Raw genomic sequence first — 19,843 nt, 5'->3', positions numbered from 1 at the left:
CGTAACACCAATGTAACTGCATTGCCTTCAGCAGTTATTGAGGACTTAAACCAATGTGAGTGAGAGGAGAATAAGACCCCAAATTCCTTCTTTTTCTGGATATAAACAATGCCCAAATAAAACCTTCTCAGTGTTCTGCAGTCCAAGCAGCACTGCAAAATTTCACTCTGAGTTAAGTCCAGCCTCAACTTCGCCTCTTCTCCCTTTTATACCTATCAGCTGGGCCTAGTAGCATTATGATCCCCAGCCATATCCACTCCTCAGCCACTTATCTTCTCCCTGACTAGTTCCAATCTCTCACAGACCAGACAGGGAAAATTGAAAGGTTGGGCTTTGGCTATATCTGAGTGACCATAACCCAGCTTTCCACTGGCTACCCAAGAGTCAGATGGGTAAGAGCGTACGTACGCCATCATACAAGTAGAGGGATTCAGCTGAAGGAATTACAGAAATGAACTTCAGAATAAGTAAAAATAATTACACCTGTTACATACATCAGAACTCAATTTCCCTTCATTTTGCAAAGTCCCTGAATCTGTTCTGAGAGGACACGGACATGAAAACTCCAACCCAGACTGAGAGTTTGGCAGATTCCAGGTCAAGAACTGTAATCCATTTTGGTCCACACACATACAGAGTCATCTTCATACACCCGCATGGTTGTGTGTTCAGATGTGTGCTTGTATAATTCCTCATACATACGTGCACACATATACACACATCCTGATTTATATTCATAGAAATTACAGAAAGGAAAAGGCCTGATAGGTCAGCTAGTCCATCCTGGCTCAAAGGCCAATGAAGGGCTGTTCCCGTCAGCATTTACCAGTACTTTCTGAGTCTAGTTTTAAATATCTTGAGGGAGGAGGTTACTGCGAGTTCCCGTGAGAGACTTTTTCAATAAGACTTCAACTTCTGCTTGACCCTGTGGTTGTGATGTCACAGGAAGTTAGTAGTTGAAATGATCAAGCTGTCACAGCTCTGGTATTCTGACCTCATGTAGTCAAACCCAATGGTGTGGCCTGAGCAAAATGTTAATTAAACACAGAGCTCAGATAATTAACAACAACAACAACAACAACAAAATTCTGAAAAACAAGCTGGTATCACAACTCTTTTTTTTCACCAGGACCTATTTTTAAAACATTAAACTGGCTCAAACGTCCCTCTTTAAGCAGGTGAGAAGCTATGCCATCTGCTAAAGGAAGGCTGTGAAATAGCACAACAGGGATAGCAATGCATGTGCACCAGGGAGAACGTCTATGAATTTTTAAAAGTACATAAAGAGATCCCTATTTAAAGCTAATCTCTACCCTCTCTCACATTCCACTGGAGTGACTGGTTCATCTCTCTGGCTTCTATTCATAAGTCTTTTGGGCAAAATCTGATCGAAAGGTTGGCATATGCCTACCATTTTAGAATGGTAAAAGGAGTGGGTGTTCATGGTAGAAGATGGTAATGCGCAGAGTGAACATCTGAAGTTAACTATAGGAGCCAAGAAAAGGGAGCCAAATTCATTCCTGGTGTAATTTTGTTGATTTCAATAGAATTACCTAGTGATTAATTTGATCCTTGGGCCCTTAAATCTGCATTTAATGGCTATAGCCATCTTAGGCCCCTGTATGTTCACTTGAGACACCTACAAGCAGATTTAGTCAGACATAAGTGCTTATATTTGAATACTATGTGAGGCAGTGATGTCCAAACTTCTTGCATTTGTGGCACACAAGGCTCTAAATCAGGACCTTCCAGGGTGATTGTGTTAAGAAGGAAATTTGCATATGAATCTGCAAGGATAGTGTGTCCTCTGAGCTGCACCCTGCAACTTTGAAACAGAAGGATTGGAACCAGTTCCATCCAGGGAGGAAGGGAAATCAAGATAGGCATCTGGTTGCTCTGCCTGAGCCCATGGGAGCACCTAGCAAGTGATGGCTCCTCTCCTTGACACAGAAAAGGTGGAAAAAGATGAAAACCTGAGAACCAACCGCCATATACAACTCCCTGATTCCCTGCCATGCTTGAGGTCTGCTCTAACTTGTGCCAGCTGGCTATGGTCCCCATGGCAACATACACCAGCTGGGGATAGATGAAGCACAGCACACTCCCTCCCCCTCGCCTTTGCCTCTGCACCATGAACTGTGGAGTGGGAGGCATAAGAGCCAATTATGCTGACTCTATGGCTGCTGGGGACAATTCGACTCTGGGGTAATCTCCAGTACTTGTGGGTGATGTCTGCCCCTTTGTACTGCCTAATCCGTGCAAAGGGGGAATGAACCAGGGCAGAAAATCTACCCATAGTATTACATTGCGACTCCTTAATCTTAGTGAAAGACTATGTTGGTCCTTCAGGCTAAAAAAGTTGGACAACCCTGAATTAAGAGGGCAATGCCAAGATCAGCAGCCAGATCCTCAGCTGCTGTTTGTCACTCCATAATGAAGCAACTCTGATTGACATCAGTTTAGCATCTGTCACAATATATTATATGTGGAGCTGGTAGCACTGCCTATAGTAAAGGTTGCCCAGTGCTTTCCATTATAAGATGCTGTTTTCAGTTGCTTATAACTTTGCCAAAATGTAACTGTTCAGCTTGAAATTTTCTACCCCTGGTTTCTGCCTCAGGCTGAATGTTTTGGGAAAGTTTCGGCAAAACTGGTCAGCCATTTCCAAGAATGAGAGTAGGGGAAAATACATTGTTTTGCTTATTTTAAAAATATTCTTACACCTGTTTGGTTGAGAAGTTCTAGCATCAACATGCTTCAGATCAGAGGCTTAAAATTTGGCAGGGAGAGAGGGATGTCAGGGATGTGCCTTTTGTTGTCCCCATGTTAATTTCCCCTAATTTGGCCAAGTTATAAGCCTCTGGAAAAAAAATCTCAGTTTGCATAAGCTCAGTAGAGACTTCCTACAGCGTCACTGCTAAGAACTCCAAAGATTCCATCTGCATTGAGCATGTACCAGCCCAGGACTGAGCTGGACTTTCCTTGCGGTTGCTGTCTGCAGCTGCTGCTGCGATGCCAGGCAAGAATAGGTGGAATGTCTCTCCTGTATTTCCAGTGGTCCTCCTGGTGATGCCCAGGCAACATGGAGGAGAAGGAATAGGATGTCTGACTGACATGGAGAATGGTGAGGCAGGCAGGAGCAAGAGGTTGGAGGAGTTGGATGGGAGCAGAGCACGAAGGAGACAGGAGCTAGGATGGAATGGTGGATAGAAGCAGAAGGGAAGGGGAGCAAGAGCTTGGGGGGGGGGTGGATAAGATTAGATGGGGGTAGAAGCCATGGGGTGAGGATGGGTAGAAGAGGAGAAGGACAGGAGTTGGGGCATGATGGGGTAGATGGAAGCAGAGGGGGAGGGATGCAGGAACTGGGGGTGATGTGGTGGATAGGAGCAGGGAGGAAGGAACTAGTGAGTGGATAGAAGGACAGGGGACTGGATCCAGGAGGCCGGGGTAGAATATGAGCAGAGGAGGTGGATAGAAAGAGAAGGGAAGGGGACAGGAGCTGGATCAGGGACAGACAGGAGAAAAGGGGGTGGGAACAGAAGCTTGAGGAGGACTAGACAGAAGTGTCTATAACAACTACAGCACACTCCCCTCCAGAACCTGGAATTGAATGTAGGAGTCTTGAATCTTTACAATCCTTTGCTGACAGCAAATATTGGCAAAACACACAAGCACAGGGTATGCCTCAACCCCCTCAAGTGCCTAGTCCACACATCGGATAACAACCTACCATTGCTACCATTTAAAATGACCAGTTATATTGTATTGTGGTAACAAAAAACACCAGCTTTCTGATTCAATGGCACTGGTGCATGTATGTGTGCAGCTTTCTTTCTTCCTCATAGATAACTATTTAAATATGATTTGCCCTATTCTGTTCACTTCCTCTGAAGTATCTGGCACCTGCCACTGTTGGAAGACAGGCTACTGGGCTAGATAGACCAGACCATTGGTCTAACCCAGTATGGCCATTCTTATGGTTTTATGAACACCTATCATGATTAGAGGTTTGTTTATTTTTATAATTCCAGCAGGAGGGCAAAGTCAGAGGCTCTACAGTCACTGGCAGAATTAGTCGCTGTGGTGTTGCAATCTGTGTTCTTGCTGCTTCTCCCCATTTCATTGTTTCTAGGAGCTCGAACCCAGGGATTAGGCTCCTGCATATTTAGCTATTTCTTTTTAATTTAACTAAACGAAACTAACCACTTAAAATTGACTAACCGCGGGACAATTCACCTTTCTGCTAGCTTCATTGTCTCCTTCCAGAAGTACTGATTTACCCACATCTCCAACAGAGGTCAGCAGAGCCCCATTGGAGAGATTTATTCACTGTATTCATACTTTATTATTGCAAAGATTCCCTTCATATGCATCTATCTGAAAGCACACCACATACAAACGGCCATCACCAAAGCACACATTTGCCTCTCATTACTGGTTTCTAAAAAGCTAAGCCGTTTCTTGTGAGTCTTCTCGCTAGTGAGTCTTCATATGCCGAAGGCAGATCTGATCCCTGTTTATCTAATCTATCCATTGACCTGACCTGTTCCGTTAGTGACATGGTTTTGCGCCACTTTCCCCTTGTTCTGGCAACTTGAGAGGCAAATCAGGAATGAAAGAAACGTAGATTCTGCTATCGTTACTCAAGTGAATATTTCCCTTAACTTCCACAGGTCTATTCCTGCGCGTAAGGAGTCCTCCTGGGGAGGAGTGGGAAGGGTTGCAGAATAAGGCCCTGACTAAGTAAAAAGTCAAGGACCCCATTCCAGTTGAAGATATGTAGAAGAAACTGACACGTTATTACCGGGGGCGCAGGGAGATACACATGTAGATCACCCGTATGAGGAATTTCCCCCCGGCCTTTTGATTAACACTCTGTAAGGCTCTTCATTAATAGTAATGCAAATTAATATTTAAAGTCAGGTAATTTATTCCGGCATCAAAAGAAGAAATGCAGGAAAAGGCTTCTCCGGCATTAACCCTAACTGCTGACTTGCTTCTAATTTCTCTGCTGTGTGTTTTTCTTTTCTCTCTCTCCCACCCCCACCCCCTACTTATACAGTAGTGTGACCCTTCCCCGCCCCTCCCTTGGAGTCCCAATCCGATTGTTAATCAGGTTTAAAGGACATGAACGTGACAGTAGTCTATCTACCGGGGGAAATTAACTCTTTGCCGTCATGCCTTTCCGTGCCCTTTCCCCAGTGCGATCTTTCTCCCCCCTCCCCCTTGTTTTCTCCTTATAATTCGGTGTGATTTACCTGCTGCAGAAATATGTCTCACACTCACCCCGTTTGCCAAAAGGCTAACATTTGCTCTAATTTGCTCGAATAGACTTCCAGTTATGCTTCGAGAGCTGCCACAGCAGGACCCAGTAACACCCCTCCCCCTCGGTTCCTAACCGGAAAATCCAATCAACAACCCCCCAAAGGCAAAGCCACGGAAACAAAGAGAAGAAGCTAACGACGAGACTGGGAAGGGTCCTCGTTAGGGACCGACTGAGATTTACAGCTGCTGAGCTCGCAAAGCGGCACGAACAATGCAAAGGGAAACGAGCGTGTGTGTTTGCGCCTGTTCAGACGCGTCCTTTGTGGTTCTAATCTAATCTCCTGCGTTTAACCTCACCGCTGTAGATTTAAAATCCACTGGCAAAGAGGGGGGCAGGTAATGAAAACCAAGCAAGGCTGAATCGCTGCACTAACTCAGCCGCTGAAATCACTGTCATTCCTCTGGATCCATGCATTCCCTCGGTGGGATTTTTCTTCTTCTTTAAATAAGTGGCTGGGGGGATTTATAGGGGTAACAGCAGCTTGTGATGTCAGCCCTTGCCTAAAATAGAGAAGGATAGACTGCAAATCCACAGCTAGAAGGCTAAAACCTTCCAATCCAGCCTCAGCCAACACCATGTCAATGTGAAGTCACCCACCACCTCTTCCCCACACATATACTCACTCACATGCACCCCCCCACACACACACACTCCAGGAGGAGAAAGCAAGGGATCAAAGCCCAGGTGTCCTCCACAGCCTAACCCTGCCGTCCGCTGCTCATTTTCCACTAGGGGTGGCAGTGCTTTTTCCTCCAAGACATGAAAGCCTAAAAGACGTGGAGAATATCAATCCAACAGGAGGTGGTGGTAGTGGAGGGGGGTGGAGGAATCTGAAGAGCAGAGCTTCTGGAGTCTTGCCTTTTGGAGCCTTGAGGATTATACAAGGAATTTTTGTGCTACCACTTAGACGCTAAAGGGGGTTATCCAAAAGACAGAGCTTCCTTTGCATCCCACCTCCCTTGGATTCTTGAGAAGACAGGGGGGCTTTCAGGACCATGGCATCGTCAGAAGGGTGAGGGGGACTGTCAGTTTTGGAGGGTGGGATGGGAGGAAGAGCGTGTGTGTGTGTGCTGTGCTGTGGTGTGGGTGACAGTTTCATTGCATCTGTTTCGTTGTATCCTTCACGCCTCTCCCCCTAAATGAAACCACCAGGGCGCGAGACGGAAAACAGGCAAAGGCAGGGCGGAGAGAGAACGGAATTTCAAAAATGAGCTGCTGGCAAGGAGTCATTTGTCTACCGTCCGCAGATGTAAAGGCAAATGTGATCAAACCACCTGCCTCAAAGCGAGGTGCCCAGATCAATGGTTAAAATGAACAATCAATGGACCTCTGGGTATATGTATAGTCTATATTATGCAGCTCTAACTAACAAAGGGAGGGAACAGAGGAACTAACCAAAACCATTTTTATATTGCAAAACTCTTTCAGGTCTGTGCCAGTTATAGTGAAATGCGGTAAGAGGGGATAAGAAATGCTGGAGCGTGCTGAATGTTACACAAGAGGCATTATTTATGGCACAGTAAAAACAATGTGTTCATGATAGGACAATCCCTCTCCAGCTCTTGTGAAATGTCTGCGAGCACCAGCCACTGATTGGCTTCTCTGGGTTTTTTGTTTGTTTGTTTGTGTATGTGTGTTTTTAAAAAGCAAGGTCTGCTGGCAAAAGGTTTCTTTGATCGCTGGTTGCCCTCCTGTGATATTGTCTAGCAATAGCATTATAATGCATCTGGCGTGAGCCTCCCTCTTTATCCCTGTACGTTGTCAGGTTGGATCAGCATGATCTGCTCTAGACAGGACCTTCCGAGGACAGAGTGCAAAAGGAGGCTCTGTTTATATATTGGGTTTGTGTCTCCTGGGATGAAAGACTTGATGAGCTGATTTCAGTAACCTGGAGCAAAGGGGCACATTGCTGTAAAGCGTAGGCACCTGAGTGTCACACTACCTGAGCAAAGAACCGTGTCTCCTTCCAGGCAGATGGGCGTTAGGCCAGCTGATTTATGGAAGTTGTGTAGAAAATTACAGGCGCTGTTTTTTCCCTAGACATTCTAATACCTGCAGAAAAAAATTAATTCCACGTGTATTCACAGCAGAACTCTGGCACAGTGGAGCAACAGAAACTTTCTTCTCTGGCAATATTAGCTTAGCCTGGGGTACCATGCTGCCTCCGGAGGGAATTTATAGATCATATATATACACATAACTGTTCCTGTAAACTGCACAGCACTTTAGCATTTCCCCTTGACAACGAAATGACTAATTAGAGGTTATCAACAGATAAACGGAGCGGCAAGGGAACAGATTTAAGCTGGGAAAACAGGGTATGTCCAAGTGACTGTAGTTGGCCACATCTTACCATTGCGTTATCATGCCCCAGCTTTGACTCTCCTCTGTGCACCATGCAGCCAGATGCCTGTTTTTATTTTAAACTATACTAGGTATATGTTTATTTCAGAGACTCATAGACTAATGTATTAGCTACTGTGACATTGTTTATACAGCAAAGATCACACAACAGAGAGATCAACTATAAGCAAAGACACGGGCTGGTAGGTAGATTTTTCAATTTGAGATGAAGTAAACATTTTTAAAATATAAGCAAACACAGTAGTACTTTTTAAATACATTGATTGTACAGCCAGATAAAAGAGAGAGAAGAGGGTTTCAATAAATACACTTTTTCTCTCTTTCCCTGTTGGAGCACATAATGGGGGCAGGATAGGAAAAGAAGGAAGAAGTTTAAGCATTGTCTTCAAACTCCTACAGGAATGAACATAGATTAAGAAAATCTGGAGCATGGAGCATCAGTGACTTCATGAGTCATCTCTATTTATTTGGTGTATTTGATATAAAAATGCACCAACATGTCTTAGGATCCTTCAGATATAAGCATAACTTCAGTCTCTGCTGCTTTTATCAAAGAGGTTTTTTCCCAAACCACCTCTTTGCAACATGACAACAAAACCCCAATCAAACCAAAAAACTACCAGCCTCTGCCCCCATCAGGTGTATATCTGAGGATAGAGCTTAGCCTTCTACTATGGTCTAAAGGTCAATAAACTCTGGCTCTTTTGGACCAGCAGGGAAAGTGAATTCTGGAGGCATGGGACTTTCTCTATGAATGGCTGTCCAACAATCCTTAACATTTAACACTAGGGTCTGCTAGCTGGAAGGCCACAGATGACCTCCACTGTATAGCAGTATACAGGGTTAGACCCAGTCTCTCAGGTATGTGTTTCTAAATGGGGAAAAGATAGAGAGAAATAGAGGCTAGTGTGAGAAAGCAAAATGGTACTGAGACAGGTTAATCTGGCATTCTGCTCCTGAGTTAGGTATCTAGAGCGGCATTGATGTTCAGATAAACACACTTTCAGAGGTGTGTGTGCCATACCTGTATTTAAAATTAAAGTATTTGTGAGTTATTTAACAATTTATCCCTAAATGGGGGAATTTGCACAAAAGTCTCAAAGTTGAGGATGAGTCAAAAAACCTCACCATTTATTTAGCAAATAATAACACAAAGCACCAAAAATATACATAGAGGAGGGCAAATATGCATTCCATTCCCCAGAGGATATTGACTATGTACAGCCAGGGTTCACAGGGGAGGGAGATTTCCTTGCCTCCCCCCTTTCAATAGTGATTGCTTTCTTTCTTCAGTTTCTTCATCAGTCGCTTTTTCAGACTTTTGTCTTTGTGGTAATCTACTGTCCGGAAAAATCTGTTATGATAAGTTTCTTTGCTAGCAACAAACCTAATTAAATGAAAATGTAGAATGAAATGTCCCTTGAAATAATAAAATCAAACCCTGTGTAGGCTGATCATTGATCCTTTAATCGCAGCCACTGCTGGTTTTCTTGATGCTGAATACATAGCAATCAAGATACCAGCCAGAGTCTTCCTTTCACAGAGTCCCCTGACATGGATAGCATTACCAAGCTTTCAGGCTGCTGTCTCAAATTGGAAACAGCTAACAAGTAATGCAGGGAGGAAAGTTTAGAGCCTGGTACTGACATTCACAGTTGTACTGTCCTAGTTCAAAGAGTCATTCATATTATCACATATTCCTAAAATACCCATCACTATAGTAACTGGTGTAGCACTTAATTTCTATGGGTTTGGTCCTGCAAGGTGCTGAGCACTCTAACCATGGCCCTGATGGACATGTGCTTCACTTTCAGCATAGGAGTAGCCCCATTAAGTTACAAGGGATTGGTCCTCTCTCTAAAGTTAAGCATATGCCTATGTAATTCTTGGGTCAGAGGCAAAGTGCTCGGCACCTTGTGGGATCCAGTCCCATAGTATCTACTTATCAGTCTAATCTGGTTCCCACTGAAGTCAATGGCTGTTTTCCCATTGACTTCAATGAGAGTGGGATCAGACTCTATATCTCTTAGTACGTTTATTCTTTTTGAAGGGAGCTGGCCTAGTCCTTACTTTTATAATCTAGAGATGGTCTGAAGCTGTTACATTTGAAACTATATTTTGAAGAAACCCCCCCCCAAAGATCAAGTGTTTTGGTTTTAGGCTATTCTTGGGGGTATTTGCAAAATTAGCATACAGGTCTGGGTTTGAATTTAACTTCCAGAGTTTGTGGGTTTCAGATCTGGATTTTTGTTTTGGACTTACCCATAATAAGAATGTAACCGTAGTGAGACTTCTGGTGTCACATACAATAAGTGCTAAACAATCAGTGTCCAAACCAATCAAAGCCAGAATAGCCCTTCCCATATCATTTCCATTACTCATTAAAGCTCCCCATTAAAACTCTCTTTATGGCATTACAAAACATTCTCATGAATGACCCAGAGACAAGAAATTGGGATGATGTAGGTAGCAAAAGAACAGTAGTATTATATATTATATATGAATATATATTTCAACTGAAAAATAAAAAGCTCACTAGAATTCTCATTACATTCAGCAATACAGATGTATCAAGGTGTTTATCCAGTCCTGTGAGCTTATTAGTAAAATCATCCCAGGTATTTTATAATTTTATATATACAGACTGTTTCTTTAATAGACTTTATGCCAGCAGAGTTCTCATCCTCGTGTAAATGTAGTATATAGTTCAAGTTAGCCCTTCCTGGGGTTTGGCTTTATTGACTCAATTAACAATAGTACAACATAAACTGCAGCCTAAGCTTTCTCCCTAAGCTTGAATGTTCCTAGGGTTTCCTTCAGGACCTCTATCTCAGCCCTTAGTTTCACCATCTCTGAGACATGCCATCTTTTTTATACTCCTAGATTGAAGTTAATTGGACATGTCTGATTTTAACCCCAGAGTGGGTCAAACTACCAAACTACTTCTGCATCTGTCTGCAGGATTCAAGCAGCTAACATCAGGGTGATTCCATAGAAAAGCTTTTCATCCCCATGCAGGATCCTAGAATCGGCCACATTGTTACACACATATATTTTGCTTCACTTGGTTTTCATTTAATAATTTATTCATACAACTCTATTCATGTATACATAAACATTAGTTGAAATGTGTTGACATATATGATTAAATATATTGGATTATAAAATCCACCAAAATGTGTTTCATTATTATCTTTATTTATTATTGACACAGCAACAAACAGTGTTGAAGACCACTTAATTTGTGTTCAGTCTCCACGTTTGGGGGGCAGATGGAACAGTTGAAGCACATAAATGAAAGACATGAACTGTAGCCCTGACCCTGCTCTCACTGATGTCAATAGCAAAACTCCCACTGAATTCAATGGGACAGAATTAGGCCCTATGAAATATAAAGCATGTTCCTTAAAACTAACTGTTGATGACACAACAGCCCATGAGACACCAGGTTTCAGTTCAACCTTGAGTAACAATTTCAAAGAGAAGATACCTAGGGCCCTTTGTTTTCATTTTTTATTATATTTAATTTTTCCTTGTAGTTTATCAGTGTTTATTACTCCAACAACAAAAACAGGTAAAAATCGTTGCAAAAAACTATTAATAATTTTTCTAAATACTGGGGTTTATTTTTGTGGACAGAAGGACAGAGGAAAAAAGTATTCAGTAGATTAATGCTTTGAATTCTGTTCATCAATGTGGTTTGCTGCAGAACTAAAACAGAACTCAAAACACAATGCCACCTCTGAGTTTAAGAAAACAATATATCTCTAATCCCCAAATAAAACTTTTCATTTGAATAAACAGTTTACTGTTGTAGACTTAGAACTATTAGCCTATAAATATTTACATTTAATAATTGGGTCACACCATTTGCAGCGCATACACTCACTTCATCCTTTTCTCCTGTTTTTGTTTATTTTAAATCTTAGAATTCTTCCTTGTGTTCTGAAATGTAGTCTAATACAGGTTTTCATTTTCTTCCCATTTTAGTGTGTCAGATCTTTAAACCATTCTCTGCTAACAGCTTGAAATGTGTACATGGTGGGTGTGAGATTCACCAATACGTTTAGATGCGTACGCGCTTCAGAGCTTGCATACATACAATAAAGAAACAGGCATGTATCTTCTAGACTAATACGTAGCTGTACTTCAACGGCAGCTTTGCATATACACACAGGCTAATGTATTATCATACATTATATATAATGCAATGTATTGTATTTTCCTAATAAAACAAGTTATTTTTCATATATTTGAATGATACAAAAGTAGGGTGAAAATCGGAAAAAAACCTAATACTTTTTGTAAAAACTGGGATTTTTTTCAGTAGAAATCGGTTTAAACTGAAAACGAAGGGGTTAAAAGATACCATATAATCTTAGACCAAAAATTTCAAGCACGGCTGCCGTAGGTACCTAAAATCCATATCTCGGCACTTAAATATGACTTTCAACTACACTGAGCATCCAGCAGCAGCTCCTAAAGAAGTCAATGGAAACTTCTGGGCTCTTGGCAGTTTTGAAAATTGAATTACTTATTTAGGCACCTAAATATCAATTTCAAAGCCCAAAATTAGGCAGCCATTTCTTACAAAGGTTGTGTGAGATTTTATAAAGCACTTGGTGCTGGCATAACTCTGCTCCCACCAAAGTATATATAACATACTATACAGGTTCGGTCACAGAGACCCCCTTGGGGCTGTCACCTGTGTTCTGAGACTACCTCTGAGCCTGTTTTTTCCGCCAGTTTGGGCCTCCAGAACCCTGCCTTGTTGAGCCAGACACGCTAGCCTGTTTCAACACAGACCCAGGGTCTGAACCACACCCCCAAAACTGCAGACTTAACTGAAAACAGCTTAAGACGTGCTCCTGTCTCCAGCACCCAGACATCCAGCTTCCAATGGGATCCAAACCCCAAATAAATCTGTTTTACTCTGTATGAATTGTCCACCCTCTATAACACTGATAGAGAGATATGCACAGCTGTTTACTCCCCCAGGTATTAATCACTTACTCTGGGTTAATTAATAAACAAAAGTGATTTTATTAAGTATAAAAGTAGGATTTAAGTGGTTTCAAGTAATAACAGACAGAACAAGGTAAGTTACTAAGTAAAATAAATCAAAATACGCAAGGCTAACTTAATACACTAAGGATCTAGTTACAAATACTAACTTCTCACCCTAGATGTTATCTCAGGTACAATCCTTTTCAGACCTACGTTGTAGTTTATGGCCTGGGTCCAGCAATCACTCATACCCCCACAGTTACTGTCCTTTGTTCCAGTTTCTTTTAGGTATCTCTTTGGGGTAGAGAGACCATCTCTTGAGCCAGCTAAAATTAAAATGGAGAGGCTGCCAGGGCCTTTTATATTCTGTCTTGTGAGCGGAAACCCTTTTGTTCTTCTGTGCAAAATTACAGCAACAAGATGGAGTTTGTAGCCTCCTGGGCAAGTCAAATGTCCATGAATGATTCAGCTTTGTGCAGGTTGATGCCATTGTTTACATGTTATTTTGAACGTTCCCAGGAAAGCTCAGATGTGGATTGGCATCTCCCCAAATCCACTGTAGTTAAATACTCCCAATTACTTGAATAGACCCTTCACAATATGTTGGCTAAACCTCCCTTATGTGTTTCCTACAGCAAACACTTTAAATACAAGCATAGAGCCAAAGCTCATAACTTCAGATATAAAAATGATACATGCATACAAATAGACTGAATATATTCAGTGGATCATAACCTTTGCAAAGATATGTCACATGGCATATCTAGCATAAAGCATGTTCCAGTTATGTTATATTTACACTTATAAGCATCTTTCAATAAACATATAGAGTGCAACGTCACACAAACACACACAGACATGTGCACAAGCACACGAAGAAACACTGCATATGTTCTGGTAGCCATGGGGCAAAGGACTTTATTCTTCTAGCCATGGCAGAACCATGGAATTAACTGTATCTACTATACCCCTAGGACCTCCTCATCTCTGCTGGAGCTTTCAAACAGCCACCATTTTCAACAAGAAAAACTGCTACAAAAAGTTTTTATTAAAATAGAACCCCTATTTAATGAACTAATTGGGGATCGAGTTCATAAAAATAAAAAAAATAATAACATTTAACATCCCCAAATTATAGTAGGGATGAATAGTAACAGATGTATGCAGTGTGCTTGATTTTATTTTGTTTGAGAGAAACGTCTTTCTTAGTCTGTTCAAGCCTGTACAGCTGCTTGGACTTTGGGTGAAAGATTGAAGTTACATTCAATGGACAAAAAAATTACTATATGGCATAAAAATGGTTCATATACTCACTGTTCATAAGCTAGATGTTTGTAAAATTGAGGTTCTGTTGTATATGTCCCAAATGTTGTAGAAGATTACTGGGCTTGAAGTCTGGGATATACTGTATCCATTTCTCGACCTGCATCACTTCTAATGTCTGATGACATGTCATGGCTAGAAATACCGGATTGATTTTGCCTGGAAAACAGATTTCAGGTTCGCAGTAATAACCCCAGTACTGCAATCCATATTTTGACAAAACTCTCATTTACAGGATTGATCCTGGTATGCAGCATCTATTGCTAGCCCTGGTTAGTTGTAAAATATCGGACTTTACAACTTTCACCCTGATTTATAGAATATAAAATGTATAGTATTTTTAGAGGCTTTAAAATTGGTTGCCTATTTTTTTCTCTCCCTTCACATATGCACTTGGACTCTTGATACTAAATGGGGCCTATCTAGTTTTATAAGCAGAAGGAAATGAGAATTTAAATTCTCAAACATTTCAAAAGGAGCTTGTCTGTAAAATGTGTGGCATAGATTCATGACATTGGCACTCATGGGTAATGCGGCCATCCCAAACAAGTGCAAATAAAACTTCAACCACCATCCCTCACTGTATAATTATACATATACCATAATCTCTCTCTGCGTCTATATCTATGTGTATTTGGTCCCCAATCCTCAAGTTCAGCCAGGCTGCATTGGTGCAGGTTATTGGTGTGGGTGATGGTGGTGTGGCATTAAACCACCTCTGTGCTTCCCTCATTCCCAGCTGGAGTACAGTTTGGTCCCTAGTGTAACATAAAGCCTCAAGGATGCTTTAGTTAAACTGGTTTGTTTTAGGCTGCTTGATGCTGTTAATTTGTAGCGGGACTGCCAGAGTGCCAGCCCATCCCCCTTGACATGACAGTGGGGTCAGGAGAAAGTGGTGTAGGGCTGACTCAGACTGGATGGGAATCCTCATCTGTCAGATTAGGATGGCTCAATGGTTTTTGCATAGCCAGAACAGTGCAAATGGGACATTTCATGGCTGAGGATTTGGTCCATAACTTATATTTTTCCTTTTAAGCTTTATTTTAAGTTCCTTTATTTTTTTTCTAGTTATGTTCTCCAAGAATTTGAAATAGTCGGTGAAACTGGCAAGCAAAAACTAGATTTCAGGGTCAAGTTTGGGGTTTTCTAGTTTAGTTCCAGGTCATCTGGAGAGCAGCTAACTGAATGGAGCATAGTGCAGACCTAGAGATGGGCCCAAACTAGAAGTTTAGATGTGAACCCACACAGACTTTGGGGATGTCAGGATACAAATCCAGACCTGTACTTCACAGCTTGGTCCCTTTGCTGTGTATTTGACCAAACCAGAACACTGAATCTAAACACCCTCAAATGTGAGGAAATGTTAAATTCATATTGCAATCCAAACCTCAGGCCTTGGGCTCATGTCTGCACAGAACCCTCTTCACACAATGTGGCACCCTGTTAGAAAACTGATGGAGAGAAGGCCCTATGCTAAGAAGAATGTTTCAATTCTTCATCCTTCCTTGTTGAATCTCTCTTCATTTTTCCCCTGGTGTCCTGCAGTGTTGATTGGTTGGGATAAATTACTGTATATACTTGTTCATAAGCCGAATATTTTTGGTAAAAAAGTGAAGCATCAAAGAGAGGGGGTTGGCTTATAAATGGGTCTACACCAAAATTTGATGATTTTAAACTCTATGGGATTATTGAATTGAATATCTAATACATTGTAGTTTTGTTTACCTGGAGCACGAGGCTGCCACTTCCCGCAGCTCCCATTGGCTGAGAACAGCAAACCGCAGCCACAGGGAGCTGAGGGGCTCCATGTCTGTGGACGTTCCAGGTAAACCAAACATCCTGATCCGCCAGCTGCTTATCCTGACAGGCTGGGAGCCAAAGTTTGCCAACCGATTTATTGATGTCAATACTGCAGCCTTTTAAAGTTGCAAAGGCTTTGTTTAGTGGACTAGATTGGCTTGAAAGGAATACTAAAAGAACAGTGCTGCAGATCTGCATGACATTTGACCCATGCATTTCACAAAATGCTACACCTTACAAGACAATCAGAAAAATACAATGAATGATAGTACTATAGCACTGGTGTCAGTCCGCTACTGTGTAATTTGATCTCTTTATGGATTTCTACCAATGGACCTCATAAGTCTTGAGCCCATATGAAAATATAACGCGCAGAATTGACACAATCGCTAATAAAATTGAAATAGCCTGTTATCGCCACAGACATGCCAGTCTAGAGGGTTGTTTTGAAATAAACAAAGAACAATAATAATTTGACAGTGATAAAGCAGGTGACATTCCTATATAAAGTCCTACAAAATCTATAACTATAATAATAAATAATAATCTATTTTCATACTAGTATTTAAAATGAACAGTGAAATCAAAAGAAAATGGTCTGCTTATCATGCAGCATTCAAACTTAAATTTATTGAATATGCAGAAGCAAACAATAATTGCGCTGCTGCTCGTGAATTCTGTATCAATGAGAAGCAAGTAAGAGAATGGCAAAAAAATAAAACAATGCTAAAAGACATGCCAAGAAGCAAGAAAAAGGTGCGCTTCATTTCCTGAGCTGGAGAAAGATCTCAATAATTGGGTTGTTGAACGTTGACAAAATGGGTACATTGTCACTAAAACTGGAATTCATCTGCATGCTCTGCAAATGTCAAAAGACGACAAATACAAGTCAGTAAAGCCGTCAATGTTTGTCGCATCAGTGGGTTGGTGTACTCGCTTCATGAACCGTCATTGTCTCTGTCTTCGTCAGCGAACAAAGATAGAGCAAAAGCTGCCAAGAGATCTGGAAGAAAAAAATCAAATCTTTCCAAAGGTTTATTATAAAATATCAAATGAACTGTCACAAATAGGAAATATGGATGAAACACCGATGACATTCGATCTCCCGAGCAACAGTACGGTAACCGATCTTGGTGAAAAAACAGTTTTAATTAAAATCACTGGCCACGAAAAAAATCCATTTTATGGTGGTTTTATTGTGTTTGGCAAATGGACCAAAGCTCCCTCCTGTTGTTATTTTTAGAAGAAAAACCTTGCCTAAAAACATGAGATTTCCTGCTGATGTCATCGTACATGCACACGAAAAGGGATGGATGGATGAAAGTGGGACTATTGAATGGCTGGAAAAAGTGTGGAATAAGAGACCAGGAGCACTTTTCAAGAAACCTTTATGCTCGTTTGGGACATGTTCAGGGCACACAAGACGGATAAGGTGAAAAATGTGGCCAAAAATATGAAAAATACTTTGGCTGTAATACCTGGAGGCTTAACTTCAGTTCTAGAACTGCTTGATGTCTGCTTGAACAAACCCTTTAAAAACAGGCTACACAAAATGTGGTCTGAATGGATGTGCTCAGGCATGGCGAAGTTGACAAAAGGCGGGAATTTTAGGAAGCCCGAAATCAATCTGGTTGCCCAGTGGGTCAAGGACGCGTGGGAGTCCATTCCGTCGGAAATGATAGAAAAATCATTTTGGAAATGCTGTATCAGCAATGCACTCGATGGGTCAGAAGATGATGTCATATTTGATGATGACACAACAGAGGATGATAACGAGAAGGAATCTGAGTCTGAAGATGACATTGCCGACATCTATGATGACAATGCACGTGCAGCTGTGACTGAAGTCGAGTTTAATTAACTGTTTTGTGACTCAGAGACTGATTCAGACTTTGAAGGTTTTTAAGACTTTTTAAAGTCTCATATTGTTCTAAGGTACTTGTTTTAAATATCCATTTACTGAGTTTAAATATTGACTGTAATTTTGAAGGTGAATACATATTTGTTCAGTTATTATTATAACAACAGGTTTTTCGTTAGATTACATTAAAATAATTCTAGCAAAACTTTTGAGTGTTTCCTGTGACACCAACTTTTAAAATACAGCAGGGGTCAGAAAATGTTGGCTTCCAGCCTGTCAGGGTAAGCCGCTGGCGGGTCGGGATGTTTTGTTTACTTGGAGCATCTGCAGGCACAGACAGGGCTGCCCAGAGGATTCAGGGGGCCTGGGGTCTTCGGGGCACTTCGGTGGCAGGTCCCGGAACGAGTGAAGGACCCGCCGCCGAACTGCCGCCGAAGACCCGGAGCGAAAGAAGCCCTTGCTGCTGAATTGCCACCGAAGACCCGGAGTGGAAGAAGCTCCGGGTCTTTGGCAGCGGGTCCTTCACTCGATCCGGGTGTGTTCAGCAGTACTGAAGGACCTGCCGCTGAAGACCCGCCAAAAACTCTCATGGGGGCCCCTGAAAACTCTTGTGGGGGCCCCTGCGGGACCCGGGGCAAATTGCCCCACTTGCCCCCCCCTCTGGGCAGCCCTGGGCACACAGTCCCTCAGCTCCCAGTGGTCGCGGTTTGCCATTCCCAGAAACACAGCATACAATCATTAAAATCTGGACATTACGTTTAAAAAGCTGCTTATATGAATTTATATTTTTATTTATGCATTTATATTCATTCCAAAAACAATGAGGAGCCCTTGTGGCACCTTAGAGACTAACAAATTCGTTAGTCTCTAAGGTGCCACAAGGACTCGTTGTTTTTGCTGATACAGACTAACATGGCTACCTCTCTGAAACCTATTCATTCCAAAGGATCTCAAAGTGCTTTAAAGCTAATGTCTGACTGTACATGCACTGGCATACAGGGAAGACAAGAGGCCAAATTCAGATGATCATGTTCCCTAATTGTATATAAAATCCCTTAAACCAACTTAGCCATGTGTAAGGGATGCTAGATTGGGGTAGCCTTCACTATGAGGATCTGAAGGAACATGTAGGTTAGAGTAAATCTCACACAATTTAACTTGCAGCTTCTTACACTTTCCTGTCCTGCTACTTTGTTTTCTTCTGGGCCTTCAGCATGTGAGTTACGCCATCATTGACTCCCTTGGGTTAAGTGGGCCCAATTTAGATGGAGAGAGAGTGTGAATGCCATGTTTGAAAGGAGATATTTCTAAGTGAGTTTAAATAGGACTGATTCACCTCTTGGTTATGCTGGTGCAAATCAAGAGTACATCAGTGAGTTCCACTAGTATAAAACCAGGGGTGGCTCTATGTATTTTGCTGCCCCAAGCATGGCAGTCAGGCAGCCTTCGGCGGCATGCCTGCGGGAGGTCTGCTGGTCCCGCACCTTTGGCGTACCTGCCGCTGAATTGCCGCCGAAACCGGCAGACCTCCCGCAGGCATGCTGCCAAAGGCAGCCTGACTGCTGCCCCCACAGCGACCGGCAGGCCGCCCCCCCCGCGGCTTGCTGCCCCAGGTACGTGCTTGATGCGCTGGTGCCTGGAGCCGCCCCTGTATAAAACCAGGGTAAGTGAGAGGAGAGTCAGCTGGAAGAAGGTGCAAAATACATTAAATTATACCTGTCTTACACATTGGTAGAGCGGGTGTAAGAAGGTCTAAGGGAATCTAACTTTCACCTTAGCATGTGGCCCAGTTAGTCTCAATTAAGGCCCAGCTGTGGAACCCTTGTTCATGTTGCCAAGCGCTTATAAGAGTAGCTCCACTCAAGCCCATGGGACTATGCTGGTAAGTGCTCACCTATACTAGGGTTCCACAACTGAGCCCTTGGATTCATTTAGACTCATTTGATCCAAGTACGCATGCAAGCTGCATTGCAACAGGTGTGGGAGTGAAGATGAGACTCTGCCATGGTGCATTAACAGGCCCGTGCTGCTAATGAACGAGACCCAGACTACTCATAGCAGAGGGCATGGACCAGTGTAAAAGAGGCATGGCAGGAGGGAAAATCTGGCTACCAAATATACAGTTTCCCCTAGCAAATAGCTAGCCCTGCCCTGATTCTGAT

General features: G+C 42.3%; 1 protein-coding gene and 1 long non-coding RNA gene across 5 annotated transcripts in view; one reads left to right on the top strand and one right to left on the bottom strand.

Annotated features, from left to right (window-relative positions):
• The window catches only part of LOC135983101 (uncharacterized), a 57,884-nt gene that overhangs the window by 28,636 nt on the left and 9,405 nt on the right, over window positions 1–19,843 (bottom strand). Inside the window, exon 2 of the long non-coding RNA XR_010600595.1 lies at window positions 14,012–14,179. This is a non-coding gene — a long non-coding RNA (uncharacterized LOC135983101). The remainder of the gene's footprint in view (window positions 1–14,011; window positions 14,180–19,843) is intronic.
• The window catches only part of SLC1A2 (solute carrier family 1 member 2), a 133,841-nt gene continuing 119,943 nt past the window's right edge, over window positions 5,946–19,843 (top strand). For 2 of the 4 annotated variants that reach the window (XM_065592752.1, XM_005304531.4), the window contains exon 1: window positions 5,952–6,338. Coding sequence is in view for 1 of the 4 variants with exons in the window: in XM_005304533.5 (XP_005304590.1) it covers window positions 6,322–6,338 (17 nt within the window). In the remaining 3 variants the exon portion in view is untranslated. Of the gene's footprint in view, window positions 6,339–19,843 lie in introns of all 4 variants that reach the window. The other 2 variants (XM_065592756.1, XM_005304533.5) reach the window with 2 other exon arrangements.

This window comes from Chrysemys picta, chromosome 4 (genome assembly GCF_011386835.1).
Source record: "Chrysemys picta bellii isolate R12L10 chromosome 4, ASM1138683v2, whole genome shotgun sequence".
Lineage (NCBI taxonomy): Eukaryota > Metazoa > Chordata > Testudines > Emydidae > Chrysemys > Chrysemys picta.
The sequence above is the reverse complement of the archived record's forward strand: the minus strand, read 5'-3'. Positions and strand labels throughout refer to the sequence as shown.